General features: G+C 43.5%; 1 protein-coding gene across 1 annotated transcript in view; it reads right to left on the bottom strand.

The window, feature by feature from the left end:
- The window catches only part of zfpm1 (zinc finger protein, FOG family member 1), an 88,295-nt gene that overhangs the window by 40,822 nt on the left and 24,413 nt on the right, over positions 1–23,060 (bottom strand). The window contains exons 2-3 of the mRNA XM_041038628.1: positions 8,715–8,864; positions 3,514–3,651 (exon numbers count right to left, since the gene is read on the bottom strand). Coding sequence (XP_040894562.1) covers positions 3,514–3,651; positions 8,715–8,864 — 288 coding nt within the window. The remainder of the gene's footprint in view (positions 1–3,513; positions 3,652–8,714; positions 8,865–23,060) is intronic.

Here is a 23,060-nt window from a genome sequence, read left to right as displayed (position 1 = left end):
AGAGATAAGAGAGAAGACATGAAGGGGAAGGGAAGAGAAACGGATGCAGACAAGGTGGAGAGGTAAGCTGAAAAAAGATGAGGAAAAGGGGGAGAGACTGTAAACGTGGAGCAAAAGTAAGGAACATGAAAAACGAATGTACTGTGACTGTAACACGTTCAGAGCCGTTCTTTCTTTACGTGAACAGCTACATGTCTGACGCATGTTAGCACACAGAGTTTTCAGAGCGACACGCAGCTTCTTCTGTTACAAGAAGCAGAGGAGGAAATAAAAACACTGAAACTATCATAAATCTATTTACTGATCTTTGCTTTCTATTGTGCGTTACTTTGCTAAACCCAAGGCTACAGGAAGTCTGGGAACCTTATGCTGCTCCATGCAGGAAAAGAAAAACTGGTCACAGCAAAGAAAAGAGAATATTCTTGTGGCTCTTTTCAAAGTTTATTTATTATTAAATAGAATGAAGGACTCAAGCTGCCTATGACAACGCAAGGCTGACAATCAACAATCGTCTGTTTCCAGGTGCTGAAAGGATTTGATCCTTCTTCTTGTCATACACGAGGCTTTGGACGGTTTGATGGATAAAAAAAAACAAGCTCTGGGCTCTGAGTAACTGTAATGAATGTGTTGAATAATGAATATGAAGTCTGCAGATTACTGGGTGAGGAAAACATTAGTTACTGCCCCAATTTCTACTATTAACATCTATTAAAACTCCCAAACCTACTGTTATTAAAGGATGAATCATAATTAATCATATAATCATATATTATACTTATAATTATTGATTATACTGTTGATCATTTTTCCGGTTCATCGGTTCATTCATTCATCTAAAATGCCGATCAAAGTTGCCCAACGTCCAGATGACTGCCAGCTCACGTTCCACATCAGTGATATAAAACTGACAGGTGTGGCAAAAATTCATAAGTTTTGCTCTTCACCGTAACACTAAAGACTGATTTGACTCTGGAATAAATAAATAAATAAATTGAAGCATACATACACATAACACACACCAAAAACAAAACCCAGATAACACACATTTAACCCAACTGGGAGCAGGACATGCAAAGCCAAACAACATAAACTGAAACTATTACTACACAGTAAGAAAAACAAGGGAACATAGCGACACTACTGGACCGCTGGCCTCAAAGCAGCCAAGCTGAAAACCCCACAAGATTAAAAGCTTGAAACTTCTGGTCGCAGGAGCACAAGTGTCTAAAAGGCAGCAGCAGAGAGAAATGAGTGGAATGCCAACACTCCCAGGAGATAAAACCCTGTTTATGTCCATACCAGCCAATACACTTTTCCTCTCATCTGTTTATGGAGAACCGTCTGATACATGGTGAACATTTTGTAAGAACAAGAGCACACCAGCCAGTGATTCCAGTCCCACGTGACGAGCAGGACGACGAAGAGGAAGGAAGAAACAATGAGAAGATGGAGAGAAAGAGGGATAGATGTATGCTGTTAGAGGGCGGAGGATGGAGAGGAGGGAGGGGTGGGGCTGTTAGTGGGGTTGTTAGTGGTGATGGAGAGACCAGAGGAGGAGAAGGTGGATGGATGGAGGGAGGGAGGGAGGAAGGGGAGGCTTGACGATAAGAGAAAAATTCAGACCGGTCAAAGTTTCCTTTTTGCCAATCGTGCTCCTGATAAAGACAGCGCCTGCTCCAGAGCTGATAGAGGGGCTATCTCTCTCCCTTACTCTCTCCCCCCCCCCTCCTTCCCTCCCCCCCTCCTCCTCCATTCCCCTGCCTCACTCACCCGGCAGTTAGTTTGTGAGGAGGAGAGGAAGGTAAAAAAAAAAAAAAAAGGAAGGGCCCTATCAGTGCGCATCATAGTGCTACCATCAACCAGCCACCGCGCAGCAATTAATATCGCTCCAATTACTGTTAAAGGGACAAGGCTGGGACAGGACGATAATGAACACATCCTCTCTTCCCCACCAGAGGAATTAAAATACATGTGCACACACACGCGCGCACACACACAAACACGCGTAAACACACACACACACACACACATAGCCGATGCCGTATAGACACACATGCGCAGACGTACATAAAACGTGCACAGCTTGAAAAGGAAATAATGCGAGATAGTGCGGTAATCTTCTCGCATTGTTTAACTCATTGAAGACAACAGACAGAGAGAAATAAATAACCAAACAAACCTTGATAAGAGAGGAAATAAATAATAAAATTATGGCGATTTACTTGTTATCTCCTCTTAGCCGTGTGTGTATGTGTTTGTTACGACTTGAATAAATTTCTCCTCCGCCTGTCATATTCACATCTCCTGCAGGGGAACAGTAGGACAACACAATGGACCCTGAAAGTCACTCGCGAGAGGCAACACAAAAGAACACACAAACACAGCCATACAGAGCGGGTTAGAGCCACCTGAGAGCATATTAAGAGCTGAAATGACAGGACAGCACATCATATCGAGCCTAAGCGAACACTCGTACGTTTGGGTGGAGGATGGGGTGGAGGATGGGGGGCACAGCAGGTCCAACTCTCATGCCAGACGCTGGGCTTTGTGCCCCATCACATTTTAACAATGAGCATGTTTTTTTTTTTTTTTTTTAACCCTAATGATGTTTTGTTTTTGTTTTTTTCTTTTTGTTGATCATAGCCATGGCCACAGTGTTTTAGTAGATTAACCATGGCTTAAGTTTCCATGTACAGATATTCAGAAATAGATTTATTTTAAAATGTAGCACATTTGTTGTGAAAATACACCATTTTATCAACACTTTTCCATAACATGACAGAAATGTACAGATCCAAACCAAATAAGCTAAACTGATGTGTGATACAGCACCTCTGCTCTTCTCCCCTGGAGATTACATTTAAATTAATGATTAATCAGTCAGTTTAATGAAGTTAGTCTCTTCAAATAAAAACAGGGACCTGAAACGGCCCCGAGTGAACGAGCTCACTGACAAATGGAAACCGTGCCAGTCTTACTAACAAACAACAGTTAGCATCTGCACACATCAGACGAATCCTGTTACAGACTTGGTGTTTTATGACATGTCACAGCAGGAGCTGCACAGCGTCCGTGGTCGCCTCGTGGTGACGACAGAGAGCGAGCGCGCAGCTGTGAGTCTTCGTTAGTCTCGCTTTAATCACATGGTTGGTTTTATGAGTTTAATGGATATTGTACATTTCGTTAGTGAATGAACTGCAGCGCCTCTCCGAATCCCTTTACTCTAAAAACAGGGTGGAGATGTTTCCAGATATGTATCACTGTTGTTGAAGCAAATAAATATCCAATAATCAAATATTCACCATGCCATTAAATGTTGTGAAACACACGTGTTTCCTGCAAATCAAAGCCAGTAAACGTTAGGGAGAAATTATTATTAAATCAATATTAAACTTTAACTGAAGAAAAGACCTGGGACTCATTAGACCTTTTCCAGTTTTGGGGTATTTTTTCGGGTACGTTGAAACTACCACATCAATAATTTGCTGTTGACTGGAAATCTTTTGTACTGACCTGGACCCCTCCACTGTAACACCTCCTCCTCTTCCTCCCCTTCCTCTTCCTCCTCCCCGCCACTGTGTGTCGGACCTCGCTCCTCCCCATCCTCGTCCTCATTGTTGGTGCCTCCTCGAGAGTCCTGCGTCTTGGGCTCTGGATGCACAACACAAACAGTCACGTTTAAACAAACTCCAACATACTATTGACTCCAAGACGCTTTAACTCAAAACTTCAGTATCGGCTTTTCAAACCCAACAACGATCGAAAGCCTGTGTGCCTAAATGTGTGTGTGTGTGTGTGTGTGTGTGTGTGAGTGTCTGGGCAGTGGCTGTTCCTGTCTGTTGATCAAAGGCAGTGGTGAAATGACTCCCTGAGCTGTGTAACACAACACCTTGCCACGCGAGATGGACCGTTTGATTCTCATGGCAACTCCGGAGAATCATCAAAGAGTCATCAGAGACGACGTCCTCGCTCTCTACACCTTCACTTTTGTCTTTTTTTTTTTTTAGCTCTCTCTGTTTGTCTTCCACCAGTTTTTTTTTTTACCCTCTCTTCATCTTTGCCCAGCATCCTTCCCTTTCGTTCTCTTCACTGAAAGTAGGTGGGTTTCATTGTGCTCGGCTTTTTCCTCAGTCTTTCTCCCGTCTATCTTTCCATCTCCTCCCCCCTCCTCCCCTCAGCCTGTCACCTTCAGCAGAGACTGAGGCTGCCTGTGTTCCTCTAATCAGCATTGATATCCCTGCCATTGATCAAGCTGATTACACAGCCTCCTGCTCGCTGATCAAAGATATCCATGTGTGGTTCTGCACGTGGCTGGACCTGTGCATGTGTGCTTGAAGCTGAAATGGCTGGATGTGTGTGTGTGTGTGTGTGTGTGAACCCTGACCTTTGCCTCTGCAGCTAGTATCAGCCAGTTCATAACACTGGGTCCCTCCCTATTAGCGGGACTCTTGATTAGTTAGATTAGATTAATAGTTACATCACAGCACTTTGAGGAAATCTGAGCTGAGGATCTCTCTCTTCTTGTTTTCTGGTCTTGCATCATCCGAAGGGTTAAGGTGATTCAAAGGCTGACAGCGTGGAACCGGATCACCAACATCTAACGATTAACCTCACTAATAATTTTCACGATTGTTGCAGCATAAGACAGACACTTCAGCAGAAAAATACTGCAGTAATAAACCTTAAGTTAAGTTAAGTTAAGTTAAGTTAAGTTAAGTTAACTGACTGCAGAGACCGGGAGCGGCCACGCAGCCGCTGGAGGCCACGCCTCCTTCCAAAGGAGGAAGTCTGCGATGAAGTATATTGAACCACAAAGTCCACAGAGGAGGAGGTTGGGGTGAAAGGATGGCTCGACAAGCCACAGGACTCTCACACAGGAGCAACCTTTCTTTTATTCATGACTGTTCCACAACCTCAGCCTCCAGTTTATTACTGTAACCATGGCAATAAAGGTCCTCTCACCTTAAGGAAGTACTTCAATCCAAACCACAATCTTTTCCTAAACCTATTGACACCATGACAACAAAGGTCCAGTACACCTGTTGCTATATGCTTAAACTGGCTGTATCCGAGGGTGGGGTTTGGGTGGGGCGATCAAGTTGGAGGACTTGTTGCTTCTGTATTAAAATAATGTATTAAATGCATTTCCTTATGTAATTTAGCATTCGATGCACAAAATGTGTTCTTATGTTTCAGCTTTTTCTGTGTTTCCAGCTAGTGAAGTTAAATTTGATTTAAAATGTTATTTATTACAGCCCAGAATCAGGCCACCACTCATACTAACACCAGACAAAACACTTATACGGTGAGATACATTCTTGGCTGCCATGATTGATTTAGTATAATACACACGTAGCTTCTGATTGGACAGTTTATCAAATAATACATCACACACTTAATATGACAAGAGTGTAAAACGCAGCTTGGTACAAGCACGTCAGTCAAAACTGCAACCCTCTGTCTCACTCTTCATTCCTTCTGTCCTTTGTCTGAATCCCTGTTCTCCTCCACCTCCTAACTTCTGCCCTTTTCTTCACTTCCTCCTCACCTGCTCCATCTTCTCTCATCCTGTTTTGTTGCTCTCGCTCCCCTTCCCTGAATCCCACCCACCAATCTTCGGCTCCCACCCCGATAACACCTCAGCCGTCTGCACAAAGACTGTGTTTACCCTTGCATTCCCGCTCCGATAAACAGCGATAGCTCCCGATCAATAGTGGCCATAAACGCCCCACGACCACGTGACGCCGTCACACTCCGTCATTATTAATGTAACAGTTGAGAGATTGGATCTGCATTGTCAAATAAATCAACACGCACACACACACACACACACACACACACACACACACACACACGCACACACACACACATACTATCCATCTTCACGTCACACCCACCTTTCAACCTCATCCACACACAAACACTCATACACGGCACCATACTGTACACACTCTAAAGCAAGCAGACCGACACACACACACACACACACACACACGCACACACACACACCTCCCCCCTGCCTAAACAGTGCCATTATTTTCAGCTATAAATCACATTGAATGGCACATTGATTTTATCCTGCAGGGGCTGAAGCGAGGGAGGGGAGCTGGAGACACAGTTATTGCGTTTAATATTATCAATATTATCTCCCATATCATCTCAGACAGGGAGGCAGGTATCAGGAGGAGTCGACAGACACTTTTCTGCCAGCCAACACCGCCACTCCCCCGCCCCCACCCCCACAGCAAGACAGTCTCCATCAATCTGATAAGCTGAACTTCCCCTGTCACACCTGCGGGGCAAAGTCACCCAACAATCTCGCCTCCTAACTTCTACAACCCGCTATACGTTTCTGCCTCTCCTCCGTCTGATTCAAACGCTGCCTTTTGTCTTCTGCATCATTTCCAATCATATCTGTCCCCTCACATGCTGAAGACCAGCACACTGTATGTGCTCGCTGTGTCTCTTCACTTTGGTCAGTTTGAAATGAGCAAATATCAGTTATTTTACCCTTAAAAATCATTGCATTTAATTTAATTAATTATCGCTAAGTTATTTTAACAATTCGACTCATCATTTCACCAACACTGCATAAGTGCAATCCACAACTGTCCATCATAATGAAACCAGAAGAGATGACGGCCTCTGTCATTTGTCTGTTTATGCATCACACATACTTTCCGTATCACCGCTGATCAGATTCTGATGAAAACAGAAAAAAAAACTGGTGGTTTACAAAAATCATTCTGATTGGCCCAAATTAGGGCACGACAATTAGAGTTCACAAGGAGGTAACGTACCGACTTATCAGTCCAGAAGTGGATTTTTATCAGGTTTCCTGTGATGTATAACTATGATTGCCTTGTTATGAAAAAAGGAACTTCACTTGTTTCGGAGAGTCGCTGCAACTGTAGAGCAATTCTTAGAAAAGAGAGAGAGAGAGAGAGAGAGAGGGGAAAAAACATACCACAACAGAGAGAGAGAGAGAGACGCACCGAGCAGATGCTCAAGTCTTCCTCAATAAAGTTGTGTGTATGTGTATGTGAATGTGTGTGTGGATCAGCATTAATATACTGGCTCTCTCTGTCAGGTTGAGGAGGGGGTGTTATGGAGAGAACAGGGCGCTTGGTCCTGTGTTTTTCTTGCTAAAGTTATCAGGGTGGTTATCACCAGTCTCTCTCTCTCTCTCTCTCTGTGTCTCTCTGTCTCGCTCTCTCTCTCTTTTCCAGATGGTGGATAAGAGGCCTTGCCTTTATTAGCCAGCGCTGGCCAGATAAAGACCTGGTATTGATCCCAGGTTGAAAGAGCAGGTTCGTCAAACATGGCTGATTTACAGAGAACTGATAATGCCAGCGCTGGGCAACCGAGGAACCTCAGAGAGGAGAGAGAGGGGAGAGTAAATCAACAGTGTAATGGGGAGGTGTGTGTGTGTGTGTGTGTGTGTGTGTGTGTGTGTGTGTTTATTTTGGACGCGGGGGGGTGGGGCTCAAAAGGCTAAAACACACACCCACACAACGAAAGAAACAAAGACGCCAAGTAGGTCTGCGATCGGCAGACAAAGTCGCTCACGTGTGCAGTCTGCCTGAGTTCTCTCATCTTCTTCTTCTTATACAATCTAATACACACATAACCCACCCCTCACCTCAAACACACACACACACACACACACACCTCCAGCTAATCTCTAATCTCGTCTCGATTAGCACCTGACAGAATTTCCATGGGTTTATCAAACCAAGCCAACCAACAGACGCTTATCACTCGCAGCCCCAAAATTTCACAAGAGCAGGAATTTTTGAGATTAAAAAACACAGCTAGTGAAATCTTGAATAAGTCAAAAGAATATGACTGAAAACTCTGCTATCACATGGTACAGGGGGAGGCTCGGGATAAGAGGAGCATGAGGGGCAGATTCACTGGAGCCAAGATTGAACCTCGTGAATTCTTTTTTTTTTTTTCTTCTTTTTATTCGTTTAGACACAATAGAGATAAAAGAGTGACACAAATGAAAAGCTGCAACCTCATAATGGTTCTACAGTTTTGGTTTTGTTTTTTTTTCTCTTTTTGTCTCTGAGTGACGTTAACTGTCTCCTGCCAGATTACTGATAGACGGGAGATAAATCTGGTAATAACCACTAATAACTGCCAGTAAACCAGACATCTGGATTATTTTACTTGAAGAGGTGCAGTGAGCAAGTTGATGCATACTGTCATGTGCATGGCTTTCATTACAGCCAGTGTGACACTATATTTTAAACACACAAAAAAAAACACAAGGATGGTAAAAGATTTAGATTTTTCTTTTCCTGATGATTATATTTTAACAGAACGAGAGACGGACGCCTGACAGAAGTGACGGTGAAGATTTCCGTCAGTTCAGCCGCACACTGTCCGTGTTCACCGGGATTATTCGGTTTGGCAGGAAACAGTTCCAGTGAAAACTGCTCACAGTAAAGATCTGTAAAGATCCTCTGAAGATTAGTGATACAGTGACAACTGGAGCTCTCACAAACCGAGCCCTGCCTTAGCACGGCTGCTACAAGGGAACACGTACAACACCACTATACAACACCATCCACTTCTGTGTCATGGCAACAAACCCTCTGTGTGTGTATGTATACATACATATACATATGTGTGCGCGTGGAAATGTATGTATATAACATATATATATGTTATATGTGTTATATGTTGTATATCTTCCCTCTGCTCACCTTCATTGTACAGCGGCGTGTATGGCGGCGGGCTGGAGCTGTCACCCTCTACTGAATCATCTGGATCTGAGACTCCACCCTCCTCTCCCGACAGGCTGACGTTGTCTAGTGTGTTGTTGTCTTCGCCACCGTCGAGATCCCCGAGGGAACCTGCGCAAGGAAGAGGACGGGAAAGTGAACACCTGAACCTGTACTTATATCGGTCAGATCCACCTCCTGTTCTGTTCCCTGTTGGGTCCTGGAGATACCTGCAACACGTGGAGACCTGGACCTGATTCTGCTTTGAATTTGCAAAAAGAAGAAAAAAAGAAAAACACCTCCATCCAGATGGATGAAGATACCTTTCAAAAGAGAATTTATTTAAGTAGATCAGAGCCAAATTACACTGTTTTTTTTGTTTAAATATACTAATTAGATCAGGTGGTCTCAACGCCAAATACATATAAATAATAAGAGTATCACCTCAATGAAAAAGCTCCATAAAGTGCAGAGCTCCAGAGATGTCTATCTGTGGACAGCGAATAATAACTTTCACTGAATAATATTACACTTTAGGTCTGCAGAAGGAGAAGGATTTGGGTTTAATTGTCTTCCCGTGGGCCGTGAGTCCAAACAGAGCGGTGCAGGAGAGGTGAGAAATAAAAGGAAGTTAGATTGTTAAACAAGCTACTTAGGATTATGTATGTGCAGTTTGTACTGAGAGGGAGGGAAAATACCCTAAACACACTGATCCTTTTTTTTTTTTTTTTTTTTTTTTTTAAAGTGTACTCGTTTAAAAAACGGTTTCAAGAATTGGACATGCTGAACAATCTAATCCAGAAGATTAATAGCAAGAAGCCAAGGGGGACCTTAAAGCCAAATTACAGTATACCTAAAATTGTAGCTAAAAGAGTGATTAGTGCAGGGCTGATCTATATCAATTACAGTTTCATAATCCCTGCTGACCATAGTAATTATACAGTACTTTTGATCTATTTTAGCCTGTTTGAAGATTACATCCAAAAAAAAAAAAAAATGGAGTCAGTTAATATGAATTTAATGTGACTTTTTTTTAATTGCTTCATTAATAATTCTCCTTCCATAATATATATACATCAGGCTGCTCTGATGGAACATTAAGAGGTCTGAACATTGAAATATACTGTCGTATTTACTGCCTGTTTTTCTAAAGACTGAGTTGTAGTTATTAGTGTTTGGAAGCTTGCTGATAATAAAAGGCAGTTTCTATTATGTGCAGCTGCATCAGATGACATGCTTAATTCTCAGCTCCCGAGAGGATACCACCATAGAATTATTAATTCAAGGTAACCGTTTCTTTTAAGAGGATTAGAGCGTGCGAGCGGAGTGAAGCAGAAATGGTTAATATGCCGCAGACTGCCGAGGGTGAAAACAACTCACATACGTAATGATGATGTACTGGAAAGTCAAGGAGGGTGGGCATGCTGTTTTTGAATAACAGAATCAGAGTGAAATTAATACAGAGATTTTCGTTTCCACCTTTCTCCCTCAATCCAGACAGGTTGTAAATTAATTTCCATTAGGTTGTGTTGAACGAACAGGGGGATTGTTTCAGAGCTAAAGCCGTGACTAGGGGCGTATATATTTACAATACTGGAACAAAAGGAGTCTATAATCTATACAAAGCACACAACAATACCCGTGAATAAAGAAGCTTGTAGAAAAAGGGAGAGGCAATTTTTCTAATTCTGTTAATTTCACTTCCAAAGCAATTAAAAGCAGGCAGAGATAATGCTGGGAAACAATCGCCGACTGAGAAAGTGTTTCTGTCTTTGTAAATGAAACATCTTTAGGCTAATTTCAACTTCCACGCCTGCATGGTTCACTCTAATTTCAGATAAAATTAACACAGCTAGATTTGGACCTTCATAAAGAAAAAAAAAAAAAAAAAGAGTAGAGGAGAAAGAAAAAAAAAAGATCGATCCTGTACACAATATTTTTAGAATTAGGTCTATGTCGCCTGAGCTTTGCTAGATCTAATTTTCAGTATCTATAAGGACATTTTCATACAATTAATTTTCCTTTAATCATAATTGTACAAAGGGACTTCTCTGTATAAAATTCCAATTATATTTCCTGTTTAAAATGTAAGTTTGAATTATGATTTCTTTCCTCATTACGGCTCTGGTTTAATGAATCAATCACTGCATCACTGCTTTCAGACATCAAATTGTGCGGAAAAGTTTCAGCTCCACTTTCTCCCCTCTTTTATCCAAGGAGAAATATTCTCTCTTTCCCCTTCTCGTCCTGTCTCGGATAGTTGGCAGAAAGGATAGCTGGGCCTGTGTGATAAGTGCCGCACATTCTACTTCATTTGCCAGTTTCAAAGTTAAAGCCTTATTAATTGTTACAGTGTGATATCCACAGGAAAATTGGACTGAACTCATTCAAGAGATGGAGAAATAATAAAAGACATAGCCCACATGTGTATCTCTGTAGGAGGGACATGAATTAAGTCCACACTTCTCCAACGGCACCACTGAACCTTCGAGGTTGTGAACTAAAGGAGGATCTAAACTGTTCATGAAAAAAAAAAAGCCTAAAGCTCACATCGATTTATTTTTTCAAAATGGTTCCCGGGGCAAATAAAACTTTTAGGGAAATGGTGAAAAATGAAATTCAGGAAATACTTTGCACCAGTTCCTGGACACAGAGGAAATTCATGTTAGCGATGAACTTTCTCTACAGTGTGTAAACCTTCACAGAGTCATCTACGCAAACAGCATGAACCAGGTCATTTAACTCTGTTTTTTCTTTGGTTTTGTTTGACAGAGCTTTGCCTCAACATGTGGACAAAAATACAAAATACAGACACTGAGGAGTCGAGTGTCGAGTCCAAGGACAAGCGCTGATAAAGTGTGACTCCAGAATAAAGCTGCGACACACACCTGTTTTCCTTATTGATCACTGTATCAATCACTTTTTTTAAATTAATCACTTAGTATATTGTGTTAACAGTTGTGAAGCCCAAATGGATTCAGTTCATTGGAAATTAGGGTGTTATCTGAATAAACAGCAGTTCTTATGTCAATGTGAAACAGCATTTTGACGACAGTTTGAGGAATTTAAATATGTTTTTCAACAAAAACCTTCTAATTTGTCCAAACCCTCCGTTTGTCTGGGTTTAAAAAAATGTAATCTATAAATCTATCAATAAATCTGATCACATCAACAAGCACTTTTGAAAAAAAACAAAAACAAAAATAATAACCAGCTAATTAACTTATATTTTGATTTGATGTATGAAATTATGAATTAACAATGGAAACAAACTGCTTAATTTTATGTCAATCACCTGGAGCAGATATAAATAGTTAATTAATGAGTGAGTCAAGTCATATACAAATTTAAAAAAAAAACATCTTCATCATCCTCATCAAAGATTCTCTGGGTCCAACTTTGCAGTTGTGAGGATTTGCTGTTTTTTGTTTTTTATTTACTTCTATTCATATTCAAAAAGTATTGCGATTCAATACGTGGACATAGACGAGCCGAAACTCGAGACCAAGACCAGGACGTAACGTGTCCAGGTGTCCAACTCAAGGACTTGACTGTGATTAACATTTTAAAGAACCAAAAGACAAAAGAGAATAAGACAAACACGGTTTTAAAAAAATCAGGGACAAAATGATAGAAGTCTGATTTTAAAATAAAACTAAGAGCTGAGGAAAAATCCAGTCCACCACCAAGATGAGAGCAAGACAGATGTGGCAGCACAGCAGGACTGGAGCTCCAGCGCAGAGACTGCAGCAGCTGTCTGTCTTAGAGGTGCGAGAAGAGGCAGAACAAAGTGCTGCAGCTGATGAAGGGACCGAAGATACTGCTTTATTAACTCTCCGTCCACATCAAACCTGCAGCTCGCAGCTCGCTGATTAAACACAGAGACAACACACATCAAACCTGCATGCTCAACAAGCCTGATTAAACAGACGCAAGCCTCGCCGCTCTCACACTAATAACCCGCCGCACAAAAAATACATTAGACCTGAAAGCAAGAGAAGGAGCGGGAGAGGGAGAGGGGGGGAGAGGGAGAGGGAGAGGGAGAGGCATACTTGTATCAGAAAATCACAGACTTGAGAAGAGAAACATAAAAAGAGGATATTTAGAGAAAGAAAGGAGGAGAGAATGGGAAGGAGAGGAGAGAGAGGGAGGCAGACAGAGAGAGAAAGTAAGATACCTGACACAGAGTCACGCACTGGAGAGGAGCCACTTATTGATCAGAGTGAAGAGAATTACCCACCACTGAGGAAATACTTTTAATCAACTTTGCACTTTAAATAACATCTCCCTCAACGCTGCATGGGCTCTTATCACAGCTCCATGGCCACCGTTCCCTACAAGAGGAACCATCCACACAGCCCATGATATCGATCCATTATATTCAGCTTCAATAAAAATCAGCTTTTTCTCCTCGGCCTTTAGGATCTGAGCTGCTAACGACTGCACATTGATTACTCCGGGGACGACAGACTCAAGTAAAGTAATAGATTTTTTTTTTTGACACATCTGAAATCCCTGGGACTTATTGAGCCATCCTGCACATCTTCACATCTAATATGGTGATGACAAAGTACCCAGAATGCAGTTGGGGGTGGTGCATGATCAGCCTCTGTCAGTCCTGTGCAACGTCTCTCACATGTTCTGAGATGAATCTGTAAAATCTGTTTCTGTAAACTTTACGTGACGAGTCGAGACTGAACGGGAGTTCAGCTCAAAACGTGGCTTTGGTTCATATAAAATAGGAAAATATAGTAAAATTTTTTCACCAAATCAAAAGGCGAACGAACGCGTGGGAGGCACTGACGACACGCCACATTCCACTGAAGAGGAAAAGCTCATTTCACTGCACAGAGAAGCAACTGGCCGAGTTTACTCAGACGTATGAGCTTTTTCACTGACCCTGTTTGGACCAGATCTGTTTACTGAATTATTTCCTAACACCACAGAAGCACACGCTGTAACTCCAACCTTTTTTTTGTCATAACAATTTTCTTCTTCTGATTTGAGACTTAATCATTTGTCTATACTAGAAAATAAGTCAGTCCCCAGAGCCAAAGGTGATGTCTTCAAACTACTATTTGAAAATGTGAAGATATTCAATGTCCAGAGACAGAAGACAGCAGGAACGCAGCAGCTTCTCTGAAAAGCTGAAACCTTTCGCAAGAAGAAATATTTTAGAATAATGAAGAACTGACTGCAGCCTAAATGTCAACTGCTGGGAAACTGCAACAACCTCACTTGAAGGCTGGGTTTCATATTAGAGCTGAAACAGTTAGCTGAGTAAAAGATTAGCTGATCTACAGAAAAGCATAAATCAGAAACCCAGAGATGAACTGATTCATAGAGAAAACAACAAGTTAACTGATAATAAAAACTGTCTTTAACTGCAGCCTTGTTTTTATGCGATACACCCTTCACATTAACACTGCACTGTACATATAGAAAGAATATATATTATAATTAGTAACTGAATTTACATTTCCCCTGGACCATAATAAAAACTCCACATTCGTGTTTTTAAGCGTGTTTACGTGATGACAGCAGCTGCGCCCATGTGACTGTCTGCGTCACCCACAGCAGCTTCGCCACCGAGCTCACAGGAAATAAACAGCGCTCGCCAACAGTGTGAAGACATGGACAGACTGAAGAGAGACATGGACACGCGGAAATAAAAGGGACGGCACCTGCGAGACAAAAGAAGTGAGCTGGGAGCAGGAGTGAGCTGGTGCACCTGAGCGCAGGGTGAACATCACAGGCCTGAAAATGCATGAACGCGGCGTGAACATGTAACACAGCTGACATTTCTAACATTACATGCTAACAACCTGAGACATATTCCAGGTCCCCAAAAAGCAAATTTCCAAAATGAACTGTTAAAACCGACTGTATCCCAGACCTTTAAACGCCTCGGCTTTAAAGGAATTCTAGGAATTTTCTGACTTTTAGCACCCTGGTTTTTCCAGCTCTCTCCACCTCTTCACTCCGTCTCCGACTCTTCTCTCATCCCTCATCTCTCTCCATTCCAACCTGCAGTCTCTCCTTTATATTCTCGCTTCCTCCTCTCTTTCTGTCATTATCTCTCCGTTCCTCATCCCCTCTTATCCCCACCGCCGCCACCACCACCTCTTTTCTTCCTCTCCATCCCCTTTCAATATCACTGTCGCTCTCTCTCTCTCTCCATCCCTTATAGTCCATTACCTTCCCTCCCTCTCTCGTTCTCTTTCTCTCCCTCCCCTCCATCCCTTTTTCTTTCTTTTTTTTTTTTTTCGGTGAAAAAGCGTGGTGACTGGGAGCGTCACTCTGTGCGGATAGCTGGGAGCCGTTGGCGGTTATCGGCTCCTGCAGACTCTCTCTGCTGGTCTGATCTGTCTCCTCTTCATTAAGCAAATACGCCGACGTGGAAATGAAAACATAATAGCTATTTGATTTCCAGCGAGATATTTTGCATATTGGTTCGGAGCTGATAGTGGAATTTCATCAAGTCATTTTTTTTCTTTCCTTCTCTCTTCCCTCCCTATCCCGCCACCACCGCCACCACAACCCCCCCCCCGCCGCCCTCCACACACACACACAACCTCCCTCCCTCCACCCCGCACCCCTCCTCCACCACCACCACCTCCCTCCTTCCCCTTCCCTCCATCCCTCACGCTTTAAAAACTGAATTACTGAGCTAGGCTGGCTTTCAGCTAGATTTCTTTACATTGCTGGGAAGAAGAAAAAAAAAGGAGAGAGAAATCTAGTTCCCCAGAAAGACTACTTAAACGATTAAATACCCCCCCCCCCCCCCCATTCCCATCTTTTTTTCCTCTCTCTCCCTTTTTGATAACAAGGAGGAAAATTTAAAGAATTCACAGTACTTTAGGTTGACTATACTAATCAAAGATAGGAGTGAGAAAATTAACTCCTTAATGAGCACAGCCGTCTCCCTGATAAAGGTCCTGGGGAGACAGCAGGGTGGGACACTGGCTGAATCTTGGGAGAAAGACATAGAGACAGAGAGGGGGAGATAGAAGGCGATAGAGAAGGCCACCGGATGGAGGGATGGAGTGTAATCGAAACAGAGTGAGAGAGACTTGACATCGTGCAGGGGTAACAATTAGTTTCCCCTCCGCCTCTAAGGAGGAGATACTTGCTTCTTGGGCACGAGGAGGGCAGGTAGAGAGATAGCAGCAATACCGCCCCTATAGTACACAAATACCCACAGTGCTTTGTATCAGCGCTGGTCATGATGGATGGTCCAGTAGCGGGGTATCCTTCATGCCCCCAGAGAGAAAAATTTGCCCTGGAGGAGAGGATCAGCAGCCTCTTCACAGCAGGCCTATCTGATAGTCCGGCGCCTCTCAGGAGGACTATTCACCGGCCCGAGCCCGCTGAAATAAATCTCCCGGCTGCTGCTTTCCATGTTGGAACACCGTGTTGCTTCAGAGCTGATAGCGGTCCTGCCATGTTACAGCTGCAGCCCGACGAATACTGTACACACTCACACATACAGTGGACCAGATACACACATCGTTGTCAAGGTGTTGTGAGGTGAGGAAAGCCGGTCCCTCTGAGGAGATATTAAGAACTCGCTGATTAGCTGAAATGTTCATATCATCGGTTATTTATTTAGCAGATAAGTGTTGGTCTATATTTTTATTATTGTCAACAAAAAAAAAAATCAACAATATGTTAGTTTACTTCTTTATTCTTTATGAGATGACAAATCAAGTTCTAAGTAAAATGCTAATTTAAGTGTATGAAAACTGAGTAATAAATCAGTAGAGTACTTTAAAGGGGGCAGTGTGTATGAACTGACAAAACCAACTGTCGAATTCATACTTAAAATAGAGTTGGGGTGTCTCTGGTCCCTCCGTCTCCCTGTGCCATAGTCGGACTGGTCACCAGGCCGATGTGGCACAGTGATGGTAGGAGTAGAGGACGAGAAATCAAGTATCCACAGTTTTATGGATTCCTATCACCAAAGTTTCTCATACGTCTCCTGCATAATGCGTCGCGTGGAGACGTCTCGCGATGTCTTTGATCAAGTCTTTCCTCTGGTATTCTGTTTCACAACTGTTTCTTCTCTGGCAGCACTTCACACGCACTCGCCCCCGGCAGACTGTTTCATTTTCCTCAAGGATGCCTCACTCCCACGTTCATCACAGAGGAACAGCAGACTGCAGTTTAAACACAGCGGAGATGGTGCGTTCCTCTGAAAGTCCACAGAAAAGTGAACATGTGTGCATTATGATAAGAAAGTACAGCAATGACAGAGTGTGGATGTTCCAGACACAAATTTTTCAAAAGAAAAATTCCCGCCTTTCATGTCACAGATGTAAATTCAAACCGATCAAACACCGGTGCCCCCCCCCCGTGACTCACATTAGCCTGCACGTTCAATGAACTCATCGGACGCAGTTGGGTGGCTTCATGCTGACAGGCTCAATGCCCACTATCTGCCCGGGAACATGTAGTTCACCCAGGAGGTGGGCAGTGCAGGACGTGTAATTGGTCCACCCCACCCCAAATACTACATTTCAATACCCGTGTGACTCCATCTGTGTTTCCAGTGACCCTCCACAACTGGTTCCAACCTCTGGGCTAAGATACATCCAAATAACTTCAGACACGTTCTGACCTTTCCAGGACTCACAGCCAGCGTGCACAGAGTGTCCTGTGTTTGTATGATCTACAGGACAATTTAATCTGTTACTCCTTCTCTTAGCAGGTTAAATTCTCTGTCTTTTTAATGTAACAACAGGTGGTTTCAAAAAAAAAAAAAAGAAAAGAAAAAAAAAGAAAAAAAAGGGAGGGGGGGGGGGGGGGGGTGGGGGGTGTTTGGAGGGAGGGAGATAGAGAGCAGTTACCATGCAGCCGAAGCTGAGACCCTGGACTATTGAAGCCAGGCATGCAGACGAGAAAGCCAGCCGATAAGCCCGGCTGATAAAAGATAGAAAATAGCAGCAGATTTGAACTTTCCCACCGTCCTAAGATCCACAGGGGGAGGAGGGGTTGATTCAACTACTTATTGAATCCCTTCCTATCTACACCAAAACCCCAGCCCTCCACCTACCCCCCCACCCCACCCCCCCCCCCCACCCCTACAAAACCCAACAAGGCCACGAGTGGAGCAGGGATACGAGGTTGATACATAGAAATACACACACACTCACACACAGCAGGGTTCCCACTGCTGAACAATGCCACGACTCTTCTAAAAAACTGTTGTGAACACTTGTGATACTTTAGAAATGCCGTGACCAGTGGGAACCAACACACACACACACACACAGGGAACAATGGTGCACACACGCACAGAGAATTATCAGCATAATTACACACTGCAGAATCTAAACGCTGAAATAACCAAAAGGACTCGTGGAGAGGTCAAGGGAAGGTCACCAAAAGCTGGAACCAGTTTCTGTAGACACACACACACACACACACACACACACACACACACACACACACAAGGTCGTAAAATATGTGAAGTCTACATCATCGTTCCATCCTCACATCATATCAGAGACAGTGTTTCTTTCCACATCTCCGCTCCTCCCTCGAACAGGCCTTGAGTAAAATGGTGAGAATTTTCACATACTTTTACACGCACACACACACACACACACACACACACACACACACACACACACACACACACACACACACGCACACACACACACACACACGCACGCACACACTGCTTAGTGATGTAAGGTCACTGCCGACATGGTTTTGACTGAACTGTATTGATGGGACTCATTCACAAGGTCTACACTTGCAGGCGCTCTTTGGCTCCAGCGTGACTCCTGACATTCCTACACAGCAGCCGGCTGCAGGTGTCACTTCACAACATCCGACGCCCGAAAACACACAAAACAGTTGCTCTAACTTTGTATATATTCAGAACCAGTTTTAACTAAGGCTCTTCACGTCTCATAGCGAGCCCAACTGGAGGTGCCACAGAGCTGGCCTCGCGCTGACCCACGCCACCTGAAACCCCATGGACCCATTTATTGAGTTTTCTCTGCTGGCTTGCTGCTCCAGAGCGCAGCTCCACCGAGGCTGCAACTCTCTGCTCAGGCTCGGGCAATCGTCTGCAAATTCACAGACACTACATCCAGTTAATCTAACAATCTAACCTCGAACAAACTACATACACAGTCCAGTAGTCCTTATAGGCCAAAAATACAACAACAACAAAAAAAGAGATCCTCATCTACCTGAACTGTATGTGCCATTTTTGAATAACTAACACTTCCAGCTCTTTCACAGCAAATTCTCATTACATGTTGCCACAAACTCTAATTAGGCCTCAAATCATCTAAACTGCATCTACAGCTGGTTATTAACAAGACTGTGTGTCATCTGCTGATATAATGCATCGCATTAACAGAGAGCGCTGGAAACTACAGGAGAGATCAGATCCAGGTAGATCAAACACTTCAACGTATGACCCGATTAGCAACATGAGAGACGTCCCTCTAACGGTGCACTGTATTTGTTCTCATGCTTTTGAGTGTATTTGACTTTCAGTGTGATTAGTGTTTGTGTGTGTGTGTGTGTGTGTGTGTGTGTGTGTGTGTGTGTGGAGATGATATAATAAGCCTGATTGCAATCCCTGCTCCTTGATCTCAACCTTGAATAAAAATGGGAGGCAGATGAGAGATTATAATGGTATGCAGGAGGAAGGAGAGAGACTCCCCCCCCCCCACACACACACACTGTAGTCCTCCCCCACTTACCCCTCAAACACCACATCTTTGACACGAACCAGATCAGTGTTCATGTCACTGCAATGCTGCGGACGCTGAAGAGAAAAGTGCTAAGACGAGATGAAATGAAGCTGTTCAGCTGATGGCGTGTGGGACTTTGATAGATAATAAACACGGCTTTCTGATCAGTTTATTGTCTTTTAAAATTACAATAACAAATTAATGAAAAAAAAAATCTCTGAACATCCACTTCTTCCGGCTCTCCCACGTTTCTGGCTTCTCCTCTTCCTCTTCACTTTCACCTACCTCTTCTATTCCTCCTCTGTCGAGGTCTCATGTACTCCTCTCCCTCCTTCCTTGTTTAGCTAATTCATCCTCCTCCTGCTCCTCATCACCCTCTCAAGTGCCACGGCCTTCGCTTTTTGCTTTTTATCCAAGTGTCAACCCTGAAACCTCGTGTTAACCGTGCACCTACTCAGGGAGAACCAAAACACACACGCAGATGTTTCTGCTTGTCCCGGAGACTAAACACACCGAGGGAGGGAGGGAAAACAGCTCAGAGACGAACAGAGACGAAAACACAACTAAGAATGCAACAAGAACTGCCCTGGGGATGGCTTGTGTGTGTGTTTCTGTGTGTGTGTGTGTGTGTGTGTGTGTGTGTGTGTGTGTGTGTGTGTGTGTGTGTGTGTGTGTGTGTGTGTGTGTGTGTGTGTGTGTGGTGTGCACAGAGGGGACTGGGCTCGGGGCGTCTGCCTCAGTCAGTGTCATCCCTCTGCACTGTTAGGAATATGATGAAACTGCTTGTTCAGGCCAGCAGGTGTGAAAGTGAGTGTGAATGGTTGATTGTTTCTACATGTGACGGTTTCATTTCAGTGTTTTCATCCTTGATCTTTGTATGAGTGTAACAGTAAAATCTTAATCACTGCGTTTGGTTGTATTGATCACACGTGACCCTAAGAATTACACACGTTAACAGTGATATCAGATGTTTTAGCAAATAACACAGTGATTGTAAATACTTTGTAGTATTATGATGATTACGATTGCTGCTGTTTGTGGTCTTGGTTTGTGTCTGCTATTCGCCTGGGACATGAGTCTTATTACCTGCAAACCCAGTCTTCAAAAAACTCAGCAGAACATTCTCAATACACTCTTTTTCCTCACACATTACTTCTGTAATTACTGCTACAATGGAGATTTTATTCCATTAATTACTGGACATAAATCATCTTAAAGGTCTGATCTGTTCACTTCTCTTTTCTCAACATAACTAATTGTTCCCAGAATGGATTACAGGACCTTTTTAAGTATTAAATTGCACGTCGCTGCTGTCACGGGTTTTAAAAATGTTTCTTAATCTGCTCTCCTCCTCGTCAGGAGCGTCTACATCTCATTTGTGAGTTGAAATTAACAGGTGAGATCAACGTTACAGTTACATTTACAATAATACAACGGCAGCGGCACGCGGCACACATCTCAGCAGAGAAGCTTCTGTGGAGGTTCAAACCCATGACGCAGAATTAGAGAGACGGAGGCGTATCGGACTTATTTCATCATGGTTACAGTGATGAACACACAGAGTGTACCACCAGCGGCGTACCGGACCTTTGTCGTCATGGTTACAATACTAAACATGTAGTTAAGCTTATGGAATGGTCACAGTTTGGGCAGTTTAGGTTCAGGCACAAAAACTAGTGAAACTAGAGAAATCGTTGGTTTGGGACTCAATCAGTCGGTTGTAAAGGTTAGAGGTTTACAGTTGTTTCGAACGCACACATTGCACTTGAAGTCAAGTGTCACATGAGGTGGATGTATAAATAAGCAACGATCAAGCCACAAAAAAAAATTCAATATGCCATTGTTCCACATGACAGAATCAGAATTGTACATCTGTGTGATCTTTGGCTGCCTGCTGCACAGCTGCCTCTCCCACTGCCAAGAAGAGGAAGGGTCTACGAGGAAACCCTCTCTGAGAAGTAAAGAGAAATACCAAGAGAAGGAGGGGGGGGGGGATAAAAGGGCAGAGAAGTGATAAAGATAAAGAGACAGACAAGCAAAGCAAAAGAAAAAACAAGGGAAGAGATATGGAGAGATGGTGGTGGTGGTGGTGGTGGCGGGGGGGGTCTTTTTGTTGGAGAAAGAGCACAAATAGAGAAGAGGGGGGGTACGCCACTCACAACTTGGCTTTGCATCTGTTATCTCCGCCTCCTGTCACAAGGCTTAAAATAAAAATAAAAATAAAGTGAGATGGTGGCAGCAGTGTTGCAGCGATAGCCCTGTGGAGCATGGAGAGGGGATGTAAAGGAGATAGCTGGTTAAATATAACCCACTGCATGGCTGGCAGCAGCAAAGAAAGGGGGTATTTTCAAGAGGCAGGGCATCACTGGAGCCCTCACTGCCCAGATAACATCCATGTTAAGAGAGAGAGAGAGAGTGTGTGTGTGTGTGTGTGTACGCGCAAGAGACATATCCATAATTACTCTACTGATCGAACAAACGCACGCACAAGTATGCAAGCTCAGACATACACAGTTACTTCCACACACTGACGGAGAAGAAAACACACACACACACAGAGAGAGAGAGAGAGAAGGAGCAGAGCCAAGAAAAGATGCGCTCGCTCACATCTATGTATCTCTCTGCCTCGCCAAAGGAAGTATCACCCCACCCCGGCCCACCCCCCACCACCCAACGCAAAAAGTCACAACGGGATTTCTGATGGGAAAAATGTGCTTTCCTCAGATGATGGTCAGATAGAGGGGGAGTACAGCCAAATGTCAAAGATGATAAATGGAAGGGTGCAGAGACAAGATCATACACACACACACACACACACACACACACACACACACACACACACACACACACACACACACACACACACACACACACACACACAAACACGGGCAGGCACACAGAGAAACACTCTCTTCCTCACTTGTACTCATAAAAGCACACATGCAAATATGCGCGCACACACCCGGGCTGCAACTGTCACCTCCATATTTGATGAATCTATCAAAGCTGACATCCAGCATTCAAATACTCTCTAATCAAGAGAGCACACTTTGGAAAACACACCTTTGATGACAAACTGAAATGTCTTTTTCACCAATGTTAAAAAAAAAAAAAAAAAGTTCAGCTTGATGTCTGAGTTAAAGATGACAGCAATAAACAGTCTTTCAGAAGAGTTCACATTTTTCTGTGTATGTACTGCAACTAATGATTATTCTCATCATCAGGCAATCTGCCCATTTTCAAAGGTCAGTGTCCTAAATGTTTGTCCAACAGTCCAGCAGCAGCAAATCCTCACACTGGAGACACTGGTTATGGTTTATTAAATAATCCCAAACCAGATTTATTGTTGTTCAACTAACTATGAGGTGTGGTTGATAAGTTCAAGTAGAAGGAGCGAATTTCAGAAAACCTAGCACGTTTATTTTTCGGCAACTTATTTGCAGAAGTCGGCGCCCACAGCAGCAACGGCGTCATCGTCACCGCCGTCATCAAAGCGGCGATCAGCAGCTCCTTTCGTCTGTGGCGCCAAATCAGGTCAGATCGAGCTAAGAGCCTCCTTAGGTGACAGGGCCTTGGGACCGAGGTAGCAGGTGACTGCACACAGTGCTAA

This window comes from Toxotes jaculatrix, chromosome 5 (genome assembly GCF_017976425.1).
Source record: "Toxotes jaculatrix isolate fToxJac2 chromosome 5, fToxJac2.pri, whole genome shotgun sequence".
NCBI lineage: Eukaryota > Metazoa > Chordata > Actinopteri > Toxotidae > Toxotes > Toxotes jaculatrix.
This window is presented reverse-complemented; position numbering and strand designations above follow the sequence as displayed.